The sequence below is a fragment of the Mustela erminea genome, chromosome 19 (genome assembly GCF_009829155.1).
Source record: "Mustela erminea isolate mMusErm1 chromosome 19, mMusErm1.Pri, whole genome shotgun sequence".
Lineage (NCBI taxonomy): Eukaryota > Metazoa > Chordata > Mammalia > Carnivora > Mustelidae > Mustela > Mustela erminea.
In genome coordinates, this window is record NC_045632.1 from 7,130,596 (window position 1) to 7,148,911 (window position 18,316).

The 18,316-nt window shown below is 52.3% G+C and overlaps 1 protein-coding gene across 3 annotated transcripts in view; it reads left to right on the top strand.

Annotated features, from left to right (window-relative positions):
- Positions 1-18,316, top strand: part of PPP2R1A (protein phosphatase 2 scaffold subunit Aalpha) — a 52,141-nt gene that overhangs the window by 12,624 nt on the left and 21,201 nt on the right. For all 3 annotated transcript variants that reach the window (XR_004281151.1, XM_032324130.1, XM_032324128.1), the window contains exons 2-9: positions 2,205-2,295; positions 7,413-7,513; positions 11,541-11,773; positions 12,718-12,865; positions 12,972-13,127; positions 15,222-15,336; positions 15,445-15,515; positions 15,972-16,106. Coding sequence is in view for 2 of the 3 variants with exons in the window: in XM_032324130.1 (XP_032180021.1) it covers positions 2,205-2,295; positions 7,413-7,513; positions 11,541-11,773; positions 12,718-12,865; positions 12,972-13,127; positions 15,222-15,336; positions 15,445-15,515; positions 15,972-16,106 (1,050 nt within the window). In the remaining variant the exon portion in view is untranslated. The remainder of the gene's footprint in view (positions 1-2,204; positions 2,296-7,412; positions 7,514-11,540; positions 11,774-12,717; positions 12,866-12,971; positions 13,128-15,221; positions 15,337-15,444; positions 15,516-15,971; positions 16,107-18,316) is intronic.

The following is an 18,316-nucleotide window of genomic DNA, read 5'->3' on the forward strand; positions in this document are numbered from 1 at the left end:
TACTCATTTGGTGGCTTAATGCAACAAAAATTATTCTCACAGTTCTGGAGGCCAGAAATTTGAAGTAAGGTGTCAGCAGTTTTGCTTCCTTCTGGAGACTCTGAAGATTCCTTTCATATCTGCTGGCTTGTGGTAGCTGATGGCAATTCCTGGTGCTCCATAGCTTGTGGACACATTCCCTCTATCTCTCCCTCCATCCTCAAGTGGCCTTCTGCTCCCTGTGTCTCCATGTCTACTCCTTTTCTGTTTCTTTTCTTTTTTTAGATTTTCATTTACTTGAGAGAGGGAGAGAGAATGAACTGGAGGAGAGGCAGACTCCCCACTGAGCTGAGAGCCCGATGTGGGGCTCGATCCCAGAACCCTGGGATCATGACCTGAACTAAAGGCAGATGCTTTACTGACTGGCTTAACCACCGAGGTTCCCCCTTTTCTGTTTCATCAGGACACAGTCGTTGGCTGTGTAGAGAAAACTCGCTCTTCTGTTTGTCTCCTTGACTCTTCCATCACTACCACACTCCACACTTCTGATACCATGTGTGAGGTTTTTCCCATGCCACGCAGTTCTCTGCAAAGCCAGCTAGATGTCTTACAGTTCATTTCAGTTGTAATGCTAACCAGAAGCAGTGCTGACCCTGCAGGTGAAGGGCTCTGTCCCTCGAAACCGCCCCCACTTCAGGTGCCTCTCTCAAGTAATAGGTCCCCACGTTACCCACAACTTGTCAGACTTGCCTACACATTGGAGGTTCCCATGATCCTGTCCTTGGATTTGATGATTTTCCAGAACAGCTCACAGAACTCAGGGAAACACTTAACATTTATCAGCCTTTTTTTTTTTCTTTTTAAGATTTTACTTATTTATTTGACAGAGATCACAAGTAGGCAGAGAGGCAGGCAGAGAGGAGGAAGCAGGCTTCCAGTGGAACAGAGAGTCCTATGTGGGGCTCGATCCCAGGACTCTGAAGGCAGAGGCTTTAACCCACAGAGCCACACAGTCGCCCCTATCAGCTTATTTCTAATAAAAGATTCAGATGAACATGCACATGAAGAGCGACGCAGGGTGAGATTGGGACGGGTCCTACGCACAGGGGCTTCTGTTCCTCTGCAGTTGGGGTGTGCCACCCTCTTGGTACCTGGATGGTGTCACAAACCTGGAAGCTCCCCAAGCCCTGTGCTTTGAGGATTTTTATGAAAGGCTCATCACGTAGGCATGATTGATCATTAAGTCCATCTCCAGCCACTTTCCCTGTTGAGGATAGCGCTGGAAGTTCCAAGCTTCTGATGATGGCTTGGTCTTTCCGTTGACCAGTCCCCATCCAGGAGCCCACCAAGATACGCTTCATTGGAACGAAAGACAGTGCTATTGCTCAGGAAATCCCAAGGGCTTTAGGAGCTCTCAGCAGGAACCAGGGGCAGAGACCATTAAATGTATTTTCTGTTTCACTGTTTCATGGGCTCCCCCCTAAATTGGGGGTGATTTCATCTTGAGATGCTGACTTCATTACATCTGCAAAGTCCTTATTTTCACATTCTTGAGTATAGGGGGTTAGGACCAGACCATATCTTCAGGGGGCCATTCTTCAACCCGTTATGCTGGTGCTGTTGCTACTGCTAACAGTGCTCCTGCTTGTGTAGCAATGTTGTTACCTTGTTCTATTGTCATCGCTGCTCACTGGTGGTCCCGGGTTTCAGTCCCTGCCCCACAGCATCTGAACCGTGTGACCCTTAGAAGGGACTTTTGCTGCTTAAGCCTGTTTCCTCCTATGCAGAGTAGGGCTTATAACACATCTGGCCTCTGGGTTGTTGTGAGAGCCTGTACGTGTGAGTTCTAGCCTAGGACCTCGCACAGAGTAAACATGCCGGAATGTGGCCACCCCTTTTGGAGCATGTCAGGTGATGCTGAGTGCGGGAGGGGACGAAGCAGAGGAGGGGGACCAGCCGTGTGGGGACGCAGTGTGCAGTTGTAGAGAGTGGTCTTGGAAACACCACTGCAGGGGTATCTGCTCAGTAGGACTCAGTGGGTGCTTTCACTGAGGCCACTGCTAACACCATAATTTAGTGACTCAGTCACTTGGTAGGTGTGTGCCGAGTTACTATGCCACATCCTTACATTAGGCTTCCAGAGGCTGCCTGGGTCCGGCGCTGTCACACACTCCTAAGTCTGGGCACACTAATGTTCTCCCCTGTTCTTCTCATTCTCTCACCAGCTTCGTCTCAACAGCATCAAGAAACTGTCCACCATCGCTTTGGCCCTGGGTGTGGAAAGGACCCGCAGCGAGCTCCTGCCCTTCCTGACAGGTAAAGAGGTGGACTCCTGGGGTCCAGGTGGAGTGGGGACTGTTGGGGGTTGCTTCTTGTTAGGTGACAGAGGGCTCATTAGGGATCTAACATACCATAGTGTCTGCCCTGTGCCAGGTACGGCATGGCAGGGTTGGGGGCAGGATCGGTCAGCGGGGTCTGGAGGCAGCTGGAGCCAGCTTTGAATCAGCACTAACAGTTAAAAGCCAGTATCGTGAGGTGAATCACTTAACCTAACCGTTCTTTGGAGTTTTTACGTACAAAATACAGGTAAGCACACACGTGCTGTGGCATCAATATGAGCGTGGAGTAACAATACCAGTAGTTGCTGACACGTGTCCTCTGCCTGCCATGTGCCGGGCAGTGCTCCAGACCCTCCCTCGTGAGCGTTGGGTTAGTTCAGGGTCCTCAGAATGGGGGCCTGTGCTCAGTAAGGACACATCAATGGTGTTGCCCATTGTTAATCTCACAGCAGTGCCTTGAGGTGGGGAGTACTGCTGCCCTGCCCCCAATTTATAGGTGAGGACCCTGAGGATGAAGAGATGAAGGAGTGCATTCGCCTGAGATCCTGCGGCTAGAGGAGGTGACTCAGCAGGGCTTGTCTGTCTGGACAGGCTAGCTGGACTTGACTGTCCTGGTTAATGACTCAGGGTCCTGATGACCTGGGTTCAAATCCAGGCCCCACCACTTTCTAGCTGTGTGGCCTAGGGCAGGGTATTTCCCATCTGCCTGCCTCTGGTTCTTTGTGTGTGAAATGGGCCTAATTGTGTAAGCGGATATGAAAATTAAATAAGATGCCGCGTGACGCGCTCATGCAGTTCACACTCCGCATATGGCAAGAACTGCTAAGTGTTAGTGGTTCGGCCGCCCACTCACCCCGTCTGAAGATGCGCACAGAGCACTCGGCACGGTGTCTAATGCGCACCGGACCAGCAGTTGGAGGTAAATCCTCTGTTCCACTATTCTCACTACTATTTTATACTAATTGAAATGGCAGCTGAAGGCTCAGAGTCACTAGTGAAACTCTTACGTGATCCTATAAGTTGGGCTCAGTGGTGATGCCAGGGCGGAGGGGAGCGGAGATGGTTATTCCTTCTCTTGACACGTGGGGACGTGAAGGCCTACAGAGGGACAGGGATTGCCCACGGTGACAACGGCTAATGACTGCGGAGCACAGGTTTATCTGCCTGGGCAGGCCAGGTATCTGTGTCACACTGAGCAGGTGACCTGAATCGAGTGGCTTCCACTGGTGAACTGTGTGCAGGACTCGGAAGCTCTGAGTGCTGAGACGGGGCAGCTGGGTGCAGGGAGTGTGATGTGTGGCACGGTGGTGTAACAGTGGTAGAGTGGCGCCGGGTGGCTCAGTCAGTGAAGTATTTGCCTTTGGCTCGGGTCATGACCCCCGGGATCCTGGGATTGAACCCCACCTTGAGCTCCCTGCTCAGCGGGAAGCCTGCTTCTCCTTCTGTCATTCGTCCCTGTCCCGTCCCTCCGCCCCCTGCTCACATGCGCTCTCACTCTTGAGTAAATAAAAGGTTAAAAAAAAAATCAAGTGGGTAAAGAAGTTGGTGGGACCTGGGTTTGAGGCCAGCTGTGCCACCAGCCTGCTGGCAAGCCTGGGTAAGCCATTCTGTTTCCCCTGGCCTCAGCTCCCTTATCTGTCCGAGGGTGGGAGGAAGACCTAACCCACAGGGCTGTTGAGGATGAAGTGCTCCATGCAGAGCTGAGTCTGTAGAAAATGCTTGGTATGTGCTGCTTGCCCCTCTGTAGTGAGGTAGTGGGGAAGGCCACTGGGAGGGGATTGGCAGGAGTAAACAGCACATGGAGGCAGGATTGACTGTGGTGATGGGACGCAGGGAGAGGCACAGGGGCAGGTGGGTGGTAGGGCGTTGGGTTTGCCGGTTCCGAGGGCCAGGCGGCAGTCTGCGATTAATCCTGTAGGTGAAGGCAGGCAGTCGTGGGAGATAGCTGCCGGAGGGTGGGCGGATGACATGTAGAAAATAAACCTCCTGTGCACACAGCATTTTATTGAAAGGTTGCGGGGTGGGGTGGTGGGGGGGTGGGACAGCAGAGGCAGTTGACTTGGGGCCAGTGGCTAAGAGTAGAGACCCTGGGGTTGGGCCACCTGGTTCAGTCCCAGCTAGGACATGCTTTATTTCCTCTGTAAAACAAGAATCATCATCTAACACATGGGCCACTGTTAAGATTCAGTGAATTTTTTAAAGATGTATTTATTTGACAGAGGTGGGGGAAGAGAAGATGCGCGAGAGAGCGAGCACAAGCGTGGGGCAAGGGAGGGCGGCAGGCAGAGGGAGAAGCAGGCTCCCTGCTGAGCTGGAGCCTGATGTAGGACTCAATCCCAAGACCCTAGGATCATGATCTGAGCTGAAGGCAGACACTTAACCAGCTGAGCCACCCGGGAGCCCCAAGATTCAGTAAATCTAACATACGTGTCATTTTTATTACATCAGAGCCACAGGTGACATCACAGTAATGCAAGTGAGAGGAACTGCACAAGCCACAAGATAGAAGAGGAGTCAGGCGTTCAAGACAGATTTCTCTGGGCTGCTTTCGTTAAGTGGTGGCAGATTTTCTGTCCTTTGGGCTTCACCCACTGCAAAATGTTCAAAACAGCAGATGGTAGATAGCACTGCGTCTTTCAGAAAAGGTGCTGCTGTTTCAGAACAGGCTGAAAGCCCTCTCTGAGCTCAAACCTACAGAACATTCATAGTCGGTGTTATGAGGAGGAAGTCACCATGTGATGCCACACTGGGTTAGAAACAGGTGTTGGTAGTTTTTTCGGCCATAGTGAGATGTGGGTGGGTTCCCAGGTGAGTCAGGTCACCTGTGTGTGCCCATGGCTAAAAAGTCACCTGCTGTTTGAAGACTTATACCTGGGAAAACACCAGTGAAAAGTGTCCTCAGAAATCCCAGATTTGCCTTAAACACACCGTGTGGTTTTGTTGGGAAGGTATACGAGTGGAGGTTCCCTGAGGCGGAGAGTGGCTTGATACTGCCTTTTGTCATGGCCGTGGCATTTCTTCAAGTTCAGGAAAGAGTGTTTTCTGTTTAAAAGATCTGGGTTCATTTAAGCTGTTGCACAGCGCGGTTAGAAAATACTTGGAAGGCGACCGTTTGTGGGCACGTTTCATAAACATCTACTGTGCACTGTGTGCTGTGAGGAGAATAAGTCAAAGTTCTGTCTTCATGGAGCTTCTGTTCCAGTCAGGGGAATAAGTAGTGCTAAGGCGGAGAGAGACACAAGGTGGAAATAAGGTTAAGCGATATTCCAGTGGGGTCAGGGCAGGTCTTCCTGGGGGTTTGACATGAATGGCACGTACCCTGTAGGACTTTGGGGGAAGAATGTTCCAGCTGCAGGAAGAGGCGGGCATGGGATAGGCACAGTATTGGCGGGAAGATGTGAGTTGGAGGTTGGTACAGTGGCCACATCACATGGGCTCGTGGTATGTGGAGTCTAGAGTTTAATTCATGGTTTTTAGAAACCATTGGGAGATTGAAGTAGGGGAGTGTCATGATTTAAAGGATCACTCGGTGTTCTGGAAGGAGGCTGGGTGGTTTGGGGGCCAGGGCAGAAGCAGGAAAACCAGTTAGAGAGCAGTTGTAGTCACCAGGCAAGAGATGGTGGTCATCAGAGTGACACTGAGGTGGAAGGTGGACAGGTCTGCATCAGGGAGGTGGGGAGGAGGCAGCCCTAAGCCTTTGAGGCCAGGAGGCTGGGGAGGCTGAGAAGGCGGTTCTGTAGGGGTGGGGACCATGAAAATAGGTGCTAGCAGATTCCACGCATTTGGCTTTCAGGAACACGGCTTGGCCAAGGAGTCTGGACTGAGGGCTGAGTTGAATACAAGTGAGGCCATCCACAAGCTGAGGTCTCTGGGAGCTTGAGAAAATGGATAGGGTGTATAGAGAAGGCCAGGGAAACTGAGGCTGGGAAGGACCCAAAGGCCTGGTAGGCCCGGAGCCACACTGGCCTGCGTTCTCTGAAGCACTGACTTGGGCCAGGCCCCACACTGAGCTCCTCACAGAAAACATCACTTCACTTTGGGCTCACATAGCTCTCTCAGGATGTGGGGTGAGAAAACAGACTCAGGTGAAGTGAATGGCCTCACACCCAGCCAGCAGTAGAGCAGAGAGCCCCCCACGGGGTAAGGAGGGGGAGGACAGCCTCATGTGCAGAGCGCATGGTGGCGAAGTGACCCAGAGCCTGCACCTACCACTTCTCAGCCCCGCTGGCCAGAGCAGGCCCCATGTTGTGCCAGCTGCAAGGGAGCCTAGAGGTGTCTGGCGGGGCTGCCATAGGCTTGACTTAAGCTCAGAGTTGAAATGCCAGTGCAGATGCCAGGATGTTAGTATCTTCTGCCACAGAGGTCAGCAGTTCCTACTGGAAGCGTCTTCTGCCGTACTGGTCAGGTGTTGAGAAGGGCCTTTGGTTTGAGCATTAGGACCCAGCAGCTCTGGCTTTCCCCAGTCATCCGTTCTTCCAGCACCAGGACTGAGCTCCTGCTGTGCTTATTTCTGGTAGAAACGGGGGCACAGAAAGGAGCCAGTCCTGGGCACCTAAGATAAGGATGGTGGTAAAGGTAGCTTGGGGTTGAGGGGAGCGTAGAGAAGGGACTTGCTCTGGTCTGGTCTGGTCAGGAAACCTGAACTGAGTCTTGAAGGATGGAGAAAAACTTCTCGGGCTGAAGAGAAAGATGAGTTCTTGGCAGAGAAGGTGGTGCTGAGGGTAGAGGCTGGACCACAGCGAAGAGCCCCCGTTGACCGGCTCTGTGCTCGTATGCATGGTCTGGTTTGCTCCTCACTCTCCCTCCCCTTAGAGGGACATTAGCACCATTCTCCAGGCTCAGAGATGGGTTTGCAGACTGGTCTCACTTCCCCAGTGTCCCTCACCTAGTGAAGGGCAGAAGAGGGGCTTTGGTGCTGTCCTCCGACCCAGGCCTGCACCCTGATCTCTGCACCAGCCCGGGTGGGGGGTGGGGAGCCTGAGGGCTGTGGTTGGAGGAAGCCAAATGGAGCCTGCTTCTTCCCACCTTGGGTCACCCGGGGGCTGGGGTCAGACTTGGGGTGGGACTGTAACAGAGTCTGTCTTGGTTCCACAGATACCATCTACGATGAGGATGAGGTGCTCTTGGCCCTGGCGGAACAGCTGGGAACCTTCACCACACTGGTGGGAGGCCCCGAGTACGTGCACTGCCTGCTGGTGAGTCTGGGAGGAGGGGGCATCCCCTTTCCCGTTTCCAGGCAGGTCAGACCCATGGCCCTGCTAGGAGCAGGGCAGGAAGAATGCAAGAGAAGCTGGGGGGTCACGTTCTAGGAACAGGCAAGCCCAGATGTTCCCTGAATCCAGCAGATTGGCAGTGGCATTTCATATAGCAGTACCCAAAACGCACTTGTATACCTTCCTGTTAGCTGAACACTTGCCTGACTGGTGCCAAGCCCTGCCTGGCCCTGTCCATAGAGGGCTTTGGGCTTGGAGGCAGTCCGAGTTCTGTCACTTTTTTGCTGTGTGACTTGGAAGAGTTACTTAACCTCTGTGTTATACTTTCCTCATCTATAAAATGGGAGTCATTAAGATCTATCTTTTTAATTGATTTAAGCCCTTGGCATGGCACTTGGTACATGGTAAGGGCTATCAGGTGTTAGCCACCAGGATCATTATGCCATACGTAATGAGGTTATGTCCACCCTCTGGGGTAGGGACATTTCCCTTTTGTAGATGAGCCACTGAGCGCACTTGAGAGAGGTTAAGCGACTTGGCCAAGGGCTCACAGGTAATAAATAGCAAAGCTGTGATTCCAGGTGCCTGCCTGTGCACCCATGTGCTTGGTGACAGCTGGGGACACAGAAATGGGTCAGATACTAATAATAATTTCTCTTTGTGAGAAGAGCACGGGGGACTCCGTTGTCACCAGGGCAAGACTCCTGTCCTGCCGTCCAGGAATGGGGAGCCTTGGGTTCCTGAGTCCCTTGGTTTTTGTTGTTCTTCAGAGCCCCTGTGTCATGCTTTCTAAAGACACAGTTTTATATTTGGCATTTGCGCTTAATGATGTCTTAACAATTTTTGTTAGCAGCCGCCTTCTTTTAGTGGTGTATAAAATCATGGCACTTCTTAAAATTGGGGGGGTTTGAAAAGATACGGTAACTTTTCTTTTAAGCAGTGTTATTTCTGAAGATACTGGATAATTGTCATTAAATTTTGGTGTGTGAGCTTTCATCTGTGTTTATGTGTATAATTTGTGTGTATGTACATGCAGACATTGGTATGCAAATGAGATAATTTCTTATATTTACACAGATTAGGGTTGCTTAACATGAGGAACATGATGAGGGCTGGGGGCCAGCCTGAAAAAGGGGTCCCTGGAGCTTCATGGAACTTTCTGCAAGCCCTGGAATTTCTCAGTTTTACTGACGAGCAAATTTGTAGTTTTCAGCAGCATCTCAGAGGACTTGGGAGCAGAAAACACAGATGTTGTAGCTTCAGCAAGGGGTTCCAGGGCCCTCAGATGGTGTAGGACTCAGACTTGTGGCGGAGTAGGACAGGAACCCTGGAATCCTTCCCTTACCCAGTTTGGGTTATCCCACACTTATTTGGGGGGGAAGTCACATGTTATCTGGGACCGATACTCATGATGGTCACATGAGCTGGCAGACACATTCTAAGGGCCCTGTAAGGGAGTGCTGGAAACCCGGAAGCCAGTCAGGTCCGAATGCTGGTGCTCCTTGGTGCCTGCAGGTGCCTTCTGCACGGTCACCTGTCTTGTCCCCTAGCCCCAGTTCACAGATGAGGATTGAGGCTCGAGGTCTGGATTAGGTGAATTGCCTAAGCTGGGAAGAGACAGAGTCAGGATTCGAACCCAGGCCCCTGCCTCTTAACCACTGCCACTCTTTTCTCCTGCCCTGCCAGGGGCTCTACTGGCTGATTGGAGCTGGATGGGAGGGAAGCTGGGGGACATTAGAACCTGGAGGAGGCACCTAACCTGTTTCAGGTGGAAAGGGGGAGCTGTCAATGAAGGCTTCCAGGAGGAGGTGGCAGTGGATCTGGATTTTGACAAAGAGAGGTGGAAGATGGCTGTTGGGCAGCTTGTTCATTTCGCCGACATGAGTACCAGCCAAGGGCCTTGGGAACCCAGGGGCATGTCACAGCCAATCCCAGCCCTCCTTCTCTGTAGAGATGAATTGGAATTAATTTCACAGGGACCTGTAGGATTGCACAAGGATCGGTTCTGTATCTGCAGCTCTTAACCCTTTTGGAGTGCTGGGTCCCTTTGGAAATGTGCTGCAAACTCTGGAGCCTCTCCTGAAAGTACAATGACTTTTGGAAGTTCGCACGTCTCCCCTCCCCTGCATGTTCTCTGGTATTAGGAACTCGCCCTCGCTCCTTCTGATAGAGGCCCCACAGCATGGCTGTCCACTGTGGGAAAGCATCCCTTGGAGCTTCCTAAACCTGCACCTTCCCAGGCCCCACCCGGGAGGGTCTGATTCTGTGCTCTGTGCTGAGCTAGGCCTCCTGGGGGATCACAGACGTCACTGTGCGAGGCCCTGCAGCAGCACCTGCAGGATCCCAGCAGGCACTGTGGCGTGACATAAGTGCTACGTGGCCTTGGTCCCCAGGTCTTTGTTAGGACTGGTTACTCCAAGTGGAACAGGTAAATGGCGAGTACTGATCGAGTACCCCTCTCCCACCTGCCAGCGTGGAAAGCAGGAAAACCAGGAACAAAGAGGAAAATGGTCGCTGTTGTAGCCCAGTGACACTACCTTCAGCCACACTCCATGAGCCGGTCCAGAACCAGAAACCCTGCGGTGGCATGGCTTTAGGGTAGAGGCCACATACGAGCAACCCCTGGGCTGGCATAGTGACACATTTTCCTCGTGAATCATTGTCAGTCTTTTGCAAATGGGATTTTTTATTTTCATTGTGATTAAATATACAACCATTTTTAAGTTAATGCCACAGTTCTGTAGCGTTAAGTCTGTTCACATTGTGGTGCAGCCACCACCACCATCTGTCATTGTCCCAGACGGAAATTGTCTCCATTAACCAGTAACTGCCCGGAGCCCATGCTCCTCGGCTCCTGGGGCCCACCATTCTGCTCTCTGCATCTACGAATCTGGTTAGTCTGGGATCCTCATATAAAGGAATCCTACAGCATGTGGCCTTTTCTGACTGCCTTATTTCACTCGGCATAATATCCTCAGTGTTCATCCGTGGTGTGGCGTGTGTTCAGTGAGATGCACACCTGGCCCCTTTGGCTGCTTTCGGAAAACTGATTGCTTCTACCAGCTCTGTTTTCTTGTGGCAGTTGATGGAGCTAGGAAGCAGCTGCCTTTCCTAGGCTACCTGCCACAGTTGCTGCCTCTTTCCATTGTCCCCACCCACCACCTTTGCTCCTTGCTCCATTCTGCTGGAGCCCTGGAGGCATTTCCATGTGTGGTTTCTTCCTGCCTCCCACACCTGTCAGGCCACACTGGACTTTGGACTGCAGGTCTCCACACTTTTATTTGAACAGACTAGAATCACGTTAGCCTCCCCTTATTCAGTCAGTAATTGCTGAGTTTCCACCCTGTCTGAGATGCTCTGCTGGGCTCTGAGGACATTGTGATGAGTGAGTTAGATGTCCCTAAAGGAGCACGACCCCTTCAGGCCTCGAAGTCCCAAGCCACAGGTTTGCCAGTAAACGTGCCGTGAGCTCCTGGGGCAGTCGCCTGTCAGCACAGCCATGTCCTTTTGCAAGCTCGGGAACCTGGTGGCCTGGTTTGGATCCTGTCTAGCACTAGCTAGCACTAGCGTGGTCAAGTTATTTGACTTGTCTGCCTCAGTTTCCTCTTCTGTAAAATGAAGACGGTCACAGGACCTGCTTCATAGCATCAGCATTGTTCCCTGTTCCTCACTTCCCCCTGCCCTCCAGTCCCAAGTTGTGTGACACAGTGACCCTGCTTAGGACACCCACCGAATAGATGTTCCAGTCAACAGCCACGATTTTCCATGCGCTGTGAGGTGCCGGTGACAGCTGTGGCTCTGCTAGAAAGTGATACATAGGACTGTGAGCTCCTTCAAGGGTGTCTGTGTGAGGTTCTCTGGGCTCTGCAGGAAGGTCTGCTGGGTGAAGGTGGGGATGGGGAGGTCAAGGAAGGTTTCTCAGGAGATGAGTCATGAGGGGCACGGAGTGGGGCTCGAGGCTGGGGCAGTGGGGAGGTGACCTGCAGTGACCTTGTGCTCTGTGCCTCAGCCACCCCTGGAGTCGCTGGCCACAGTGGAGGAGACGGTGGTGCGGGATAAGGCGGTGGAGTCCTTGCGGGCCATCTCGCATGAACACTCACCCTCGGACCTCGAGGCCCACTTCGTGCCACTGGTGAAGCGGTTGGCGGGCGGCGACTGGTTCACCTCCCGCACCTCGGCTTGTGGCCTCTTCTCTGTCTGCTACCCCCGCGTGTCCAGCGCCGTCAAGGCAGAACTTCGGCAGTGAGTCGCAGCCTCCCCTCTGCTTGGACCCTTCTCTCAGGCTCAGCCCCCACTCCTCCCCACCCCCTCAAGCCTCTCAGAGAGCTGCGTCCCAGGCCTGGTCCAGACATGACCTCTTGCTCATTTAGGGAATGGAGAAACGATCGCTCCTTCCTCCCATCGGGCTTCGTGAGGATTTACAAGAGTGAGTGCACACATAGCGCTCAGAACAGATCTGGCTCGTAAAAGTGCTTGGCCTGTGAGGGGTGGTGCCATCTCGGGCCTGCCCCAGCCAGAAACCTCACAAATACGCTGGCTCAGTTTGGCCACCACCGCCCCCCTCCTCCCCTTGGGCTTGCTACCCCAGAGAATTCCTTGTATGTCAGACTCCTCTCCAGGAACAGTGAGTGGAAGTGCTTCTAACTGGGTTAAAATTTCCCAGTAGTACGCGTTTCTTCCCTTCCGTCTGGACTTTGTTCACTCACCAGCTTCCGGGACTGTTGAGAAGCAAGCCCGGGCCCTGAGCTCGAGCACATGATGGAACACTGGTTCTCAGCTGCCCACGTGTGCTTAGAGGTCTGTGTGCGCACGTGCGTCCCCCATGCTCCTGAAAAGTAAAACCTTTGAGGGGCCCCGAGCAGCATCTTAGCTCAGCCACTTGATTCGGTCAGACTGATAGAGCCTGCACCTGCCATTCACTAGGACTCACTATGTGTGGACTGGCTGCTCTTTCACACACCGTATCTCATTTAAACCTCATCAGGACCCTGTGCGGTGGGAACGATCACTATCAGCTCCATTTTATAGGCCTGGGAAGACTCAGAGGGCTCATGGCTTGTGCGGAGTCACTCAGGCTAAGCCAGAACTTGCGTGACTGCAAAGTCTGTGCTTTCTCCTCTCTGCCTCTGCGTGCTGCTGTGGGCTCCTAGGCCTTCCTCCTCCTGAGTCCCACTTCCAACCCCCAGGTACTTCCGGAACCTGTGCTCAGATGACACCCCCATGGTGCGGCGGGCCGCAGCCTCCAAGCTGGGGGAGTTCGCCAAGGTGCTGGAGCTGGACAATGTCAAGAGTGAGATCATCCCCATGTTCTCCAACCTGGCCTCTGACGAGCAGGTGGGCTCTGCGCCCCAAGCCCCTCCTCCAACCCCTTCCCCTGGCAGACCCTGTGTCTCAGAGGGAATCCCATGCTGCCCTCACTCCTCTCTGATCGTCTCCCCAGGACTCGGTGCGGCTGTTGGCAGTGGAGGCATGTGTGAACATCGCCCAGCTACTGCCCCAGGAGGATCTGGAGGCCCTGGTGATGCCTACCCTGCGCCAGGCTGCTGAGGACAAGTCCTGGCGCGTCCGATACATGGTGGCCGACAAGTTCACAGAGGTGGGGGCTGTTGATAACTCACAGAGCTGAGGCACTCAGGGGCCACACGTAGAAATCGGGTTTTTGGTTAAATCCAACAAATCACTGGGTGCTTGAGCAGTAAGCTCTCCAATCATCTGGCTGCATCTCGCTTCATAGTGGCAGCCCTGGTTGAGTAACTGTCGCAACTGAGGTGCTGTGTTGGGAAGGGTTCTGAAGCCAAGTTCAGGTTCTGTGGAGAGTCCCAGAGCAGAGAGGGCTGGTATGGGTGTGCTCTTGCCCTAATCAAACTATCTCTTTCACAAAAGGGAGGGCATAGCCTTATTAGTTTTGGGGCTGCCATGACAAAGTGCCACAGCCTGGGGGTACTTCATTCCCTCACTGTTCTGGAGGTTATTCCAAGACTTCTAATTTTTTTTTAAGATTTTACTTACTTACTTGTTTGTTGAGAGAGAGAGGAGGAACAGAGGGAGAGGGACAAGTAGACTGCACTGAGCAGAGAGTCCACCGAAGGGTTTGATCCCAGGATCCTGAGATCATGAGTATGCCACTTAACTGACTAAGGCACCCAGGCGCCCCTCTGAGGCTTCTTTTCTTGGTTTCTAGTTGGTCTTTTCCCTTATCTTCACATGGTCTCCCCTCTGTGCATGCCTGTGTCCTAATCCCCTCCTGCCCCCGCAAAAGGATTCCAGTCTTTTTGGATGAGGGCCACCTTAATGACCTCTTTTAAAACCCTGTCTTCAAGTGCAGTCCCTTTCTGAGGTACTGAGGGGTTGGGCCTGCAGCAAAGGAATTTTGGAGGCACAGTAGTTCAGCCCGTAGCACAGTTCAGAACTGGTCAGAATGACACCCGCCAGGCAGGCAGAACAGGGACAAGATCCTAGACGGTGCTTGCTCACAGAGACCACGTTTGCTTATGCTACCATCGTGTTTGTTCCCCCCCTCCTTTTTCTGGGTGCTGGGGATCCAGCGAATTCAGCACATTCCCAGCCTCCAGGGAGCAGGCAGCCTGAACAGGAGGGTCCGTTGAGAGAGAGGGAAGCTGTCAGCACCAAAGCCGACAGCCCTGCATGGGGCGTTGAGAAGAGGAGGTGGGGCTGCCACTGGTTCTAGAAGATGGGCAGCTGAGAGTGGGGATAGGACTGTGTTCCAGCAAAAGGACAGCATGTCCATGGAGCTCTGGGAGTCCAGAGCCAGTGCAAGTAAGAACATTCCAGACTTGCCCTTGGGGCCCCATGTGAGAGAGGGCTGGAGAGAGGCACCGGGCTTGAGGCTTGGGTGCTCTTCAACCCCATGGCTCCCTGTTCCTGTGAGTGTGCTTATTTCCGTGGTGTTTGCTGGAAGGACTCGGAGCCTTGGGATAGCATTTCCCAGACCGTCCATGTTCCCTGTGAGAATGTTAGCACAGCGCGGCAGCTCCCCGGAGGCTCGGCACCATGGTTAAAGACGGTGCTTCCGTCCTCAGCCTCTGGACAGCGTGAACTGGATCACACTGGGTTTTAGATAAAAGCTCAGTGAAGGCAGGGATTTTAGATTCAAGCTGCTCGGTGCCCAGGAGATACTCTGTGGTCTGTCTAAGGGGCAGCATTGGGCCCTTCAGAGTTTTTGTTTGTTGCCTTCTTAGTCATGAGCTATCCTGCTCCCTGCTAGGTCTTCAGGAGCCTTCCCTGGCATGCCGCCTTCCCCCTCAGTCATGATGTGTTTAATTTCATTACGAGAGTAATACAGGGTCGGGTAACCAATTTGGAAAATACAGAAGACTATAAATGAGAAAGGGAAGAGCCATATCACTAGAACGTTTTCGGATCAGATAACAGAAAACCCCTCCAAGTAGCCTGAGCAGTAAGGAGACCTGTTACTGCCGTTAACGCAGATGACAGCACGGTGCAGTAGGTACTCTCGTGGCCGTCATTTTGCTTTTGAGGAACCAGGCTCAGAGAGGTTTGGAGACTTGTCTGAGCTCACCCTGTGGTGCTGGGAGTAGATCTCAGCAGTGATCCCAAGGGCCATGTTCTTCTTAACCCCAGTTCTGGTGCCTTTAACTGTGATTCTGCTCTCATTCACCCAGAGAGAGTAGTGCCCAGCCCTCTCACTTGCCCTGCTTTCTGTCTGCAGCTCCAGAAAGCAGTGGGGCCTGAGATCACCAAGACAGACCTGGTGCCCGCCTTCCAGAACCTGATGAAAGACTGTGAGGCCGAGGTGAGGGCCGCAGCCTCCCACAAGGTCAAAGGTTGGTGCTGGCGACCAGAACACAGCAAACGGGAGGGCATCCGAGGGCCTGACGCAGAATCAGGACAACAGGTCTCACTTTCCTCTCCCTCCTTTCTCCCTCCTACAGAATTCTGTGAAAATCTCTCTGCTGACTGTCGGGAGAATGTGATCATGACCCAGATCTTACCCTGCATCAAGGTAACAGGAGTTTGGTGGGAGGAATAGGGCAGATCTTGGCCTGCTGAAGAGGAGGGGTAGACATTGGGCTTTATAGACATTCAGAGGCAGACAGTCCCCAGTCTTCTAGGACCGGGCAGTCTTGGATTGGGAAGCAGGTGGGGTCCTTGAGGGCAGGCAGAATCTGAGGTTTGGGCCTGAGCTTGGGGTGGGAGTACTTCCCCTCAAAAGTTCCAAAAGCTTTGGCCTAAGGGTGTGAGGCTTCCGGGAGCAGGGCTCATGGAGCTCAAAGCAGGTGGGACAGGTAAGGAGCTGCCTTGTACCTTTGTACCCTAAACCATCACTGCTCCGTGAGGGAGAAGGACAAAAGCAGGCGAGGGTTCAGGCCTTGTAGGAGGTGGGCGGGTGTCTGGTTGGGTACTTGCTGCTGTAGGGCTCCTCCTGACCCTGTGGCTCCCCCTTCCTTCTCCCTCCCAGGAGCTGGTGTCAGATGCCAACCAACACGTTAAATCGGCCCTGGCTTCAGTCATCATGGGCCTCTCCCCGATCCTGGGCAAAGACAACACCATTGAGCACCTCTTGCCCCTCTTCCTGGCTCAGCTGAAGGATGAGGTAAGAGTGTGTGAAGGCTCTGAGCTCCAGGTTGGCAGAGGTGACGGGTTGGGTCAGCTGCTTTCCCAGATTGGCCAGGAGTCTCCTAGAATCTGAACGGACAGCGCAGGCCCCAAATGAGTTGAATACTGGTGGGCACCATGGCCTGTGTGTTCACTCATTCACTTATTAGACAATGATTGTGCATGCCCTTGCTCTGTGCTGCTGCTTTTTCTGGGTGTCAGGGATGCCAAACACCCTAAGACGGTTGCACTTCCTCCGAGACATTCATAGACTGACTGACAGTGGAGAGAGACAGATGGGCAGTTCCATGATTCCATGATCACACAGATGCTGTGATATGTTTGTGTCTTTTAGGATTTAGGCAAAGATGCTGTAATGTAGACCCCAAAGTATAGTGGCTGACGTAAGTATTTTTCTCACAGCGGTTCAGAGCTAGGTGGGCCTACACTGAGGGTTAGCCCTGCTGACCTCTGCGCTCTCTGAGTCTGAGACAGCTGTTCTGATTTTCACCATCCCCAGCCAGCATGGAGGCAGAAGGTATTAGACAGCAGGAGGTGTGGTCCTCAGAAGGGCAAGATGCAAAAGAGAGCACCCATCACCCTGTTCCCACCCCACACACCCTATTGGCTGGTGCCAGTCATGTGACCATTCCTTGCTGTTCAGTTGGCCTGGAGTACACAAGATGAACCTGTGCTGGGTGAAGGCTGGACGGGTCATGGGGTGACAGCCAAGGAAGGAGTCTGGACTTGAACAGTGGGGAGCTAGAGGCCCTGGAACAGATCTGGGTGTTAGAAAGAAATGCTGAGGGTACTTTCAAAGAAAGAAAGCAGTAAAGAGGCCAGAAGAGGTGCAGGGAGACCAAACTGGTGGGAGAGGTATGGCTGCAGAGATGTAGACAGGACCTTGTGCAGTGGGGGTGGTTTGCAGGCTCCTGGTTTGTGTCATGGTGGCGACCAGGCAGATGGTGGGACAGTTTGCTGGTCTGTAACTTCCATGCTGCCAAAGGCCTCAGTCTCCCTGCCTCCCTGCTCTCCCCACGCCCCGCCCCACCTAACACACCCAGTGCTAGGAAATCACATCAGCTTTGAGTCTTCTGCCGCTGCCCCCCAAATGTCATGTATTTTAATTTTGCTATGAGGGCGTCTGCGTGGCTCAGTAGATTAAGCCTCTGCCTTTGGCTCAGGTCATGATCTTAGGGTCCTGGGATTGAGTCCCGCATCGGGCTTTCTGCTTGGCAGGGAGCCTGCTTCCTCCTCTCTCTCTCTGCCTGCCTCTCTGCCTACTTGTGATCTCTCTCTGTCAAATAAATAAATAAAATCTTTATAGATAAATAAATAAATAAATTCTACTATGAGGGAATAATCTCTCAGCCCCAAAATTACAGACCAGGGTTTCTTACATTGAAGATAGTGTGCCTTTTAAAGAAAAGCTTAGTAATCTTACTTTTGGTCATTTATTTGTATCAGTGTTGTTGTTGTTACAGTTTAAACCATAATTAATTTTTATAAATTATATATATAAATAATAAATTTTATAATTTTTATAATGACTTAAATTTTATGACCCAAGTAAGATACTTCACACATGTTTTCTTTAATAAGCATGCTTTTTGTAGCTATCATTTGTATTCACTTCTCATGCTTAGGTGAATACAATGGGGACAGCTTGGCTAGTGAGAGTCCCTCGAATTGGATTTTGTGTCCTTTTAACCCATCACCAGGGTCTGGGGGAGCATTTTGCTTTCTGGCATCAAGGAGAGATCCACACTGAGCTCGAGTGTGAAGGTATGCCCACATGTGCTAGAACAGCGCCAGAGCCAGAGCCGGTTTTGGCGCCGGTTTCACTGTTAGCAAGTGCTGTGTGGCAGTCATACTCCCACAGCCGTGGTCTATCCCAGCACAGCTTCTCTTGCAAAGAAGAAAAGAAAAAGAAAAAAAAAATCACAGTTTTCTTGGTGTGAGTTAGTCATCTGGCTTGTATTTGAGATTTCAGGTTTAAATCTGTAAACTTCATTTTTTCTATTTATTAAGGTTTATACACTTACCCAAATAAAAAGGCCTTTTTCTGGGTATGCCTGAAGTTACATGGTGTAAGGTGCTGACTTGTGCTTTCTCTTCTCATGTGTTCAAGACACTGTGCCCTTTGCACCAGGGCCTCAGAGGTGACCTCCCAGGAGCTCTAGCCCTGTCTTTGAAAAGCGAAGGTTT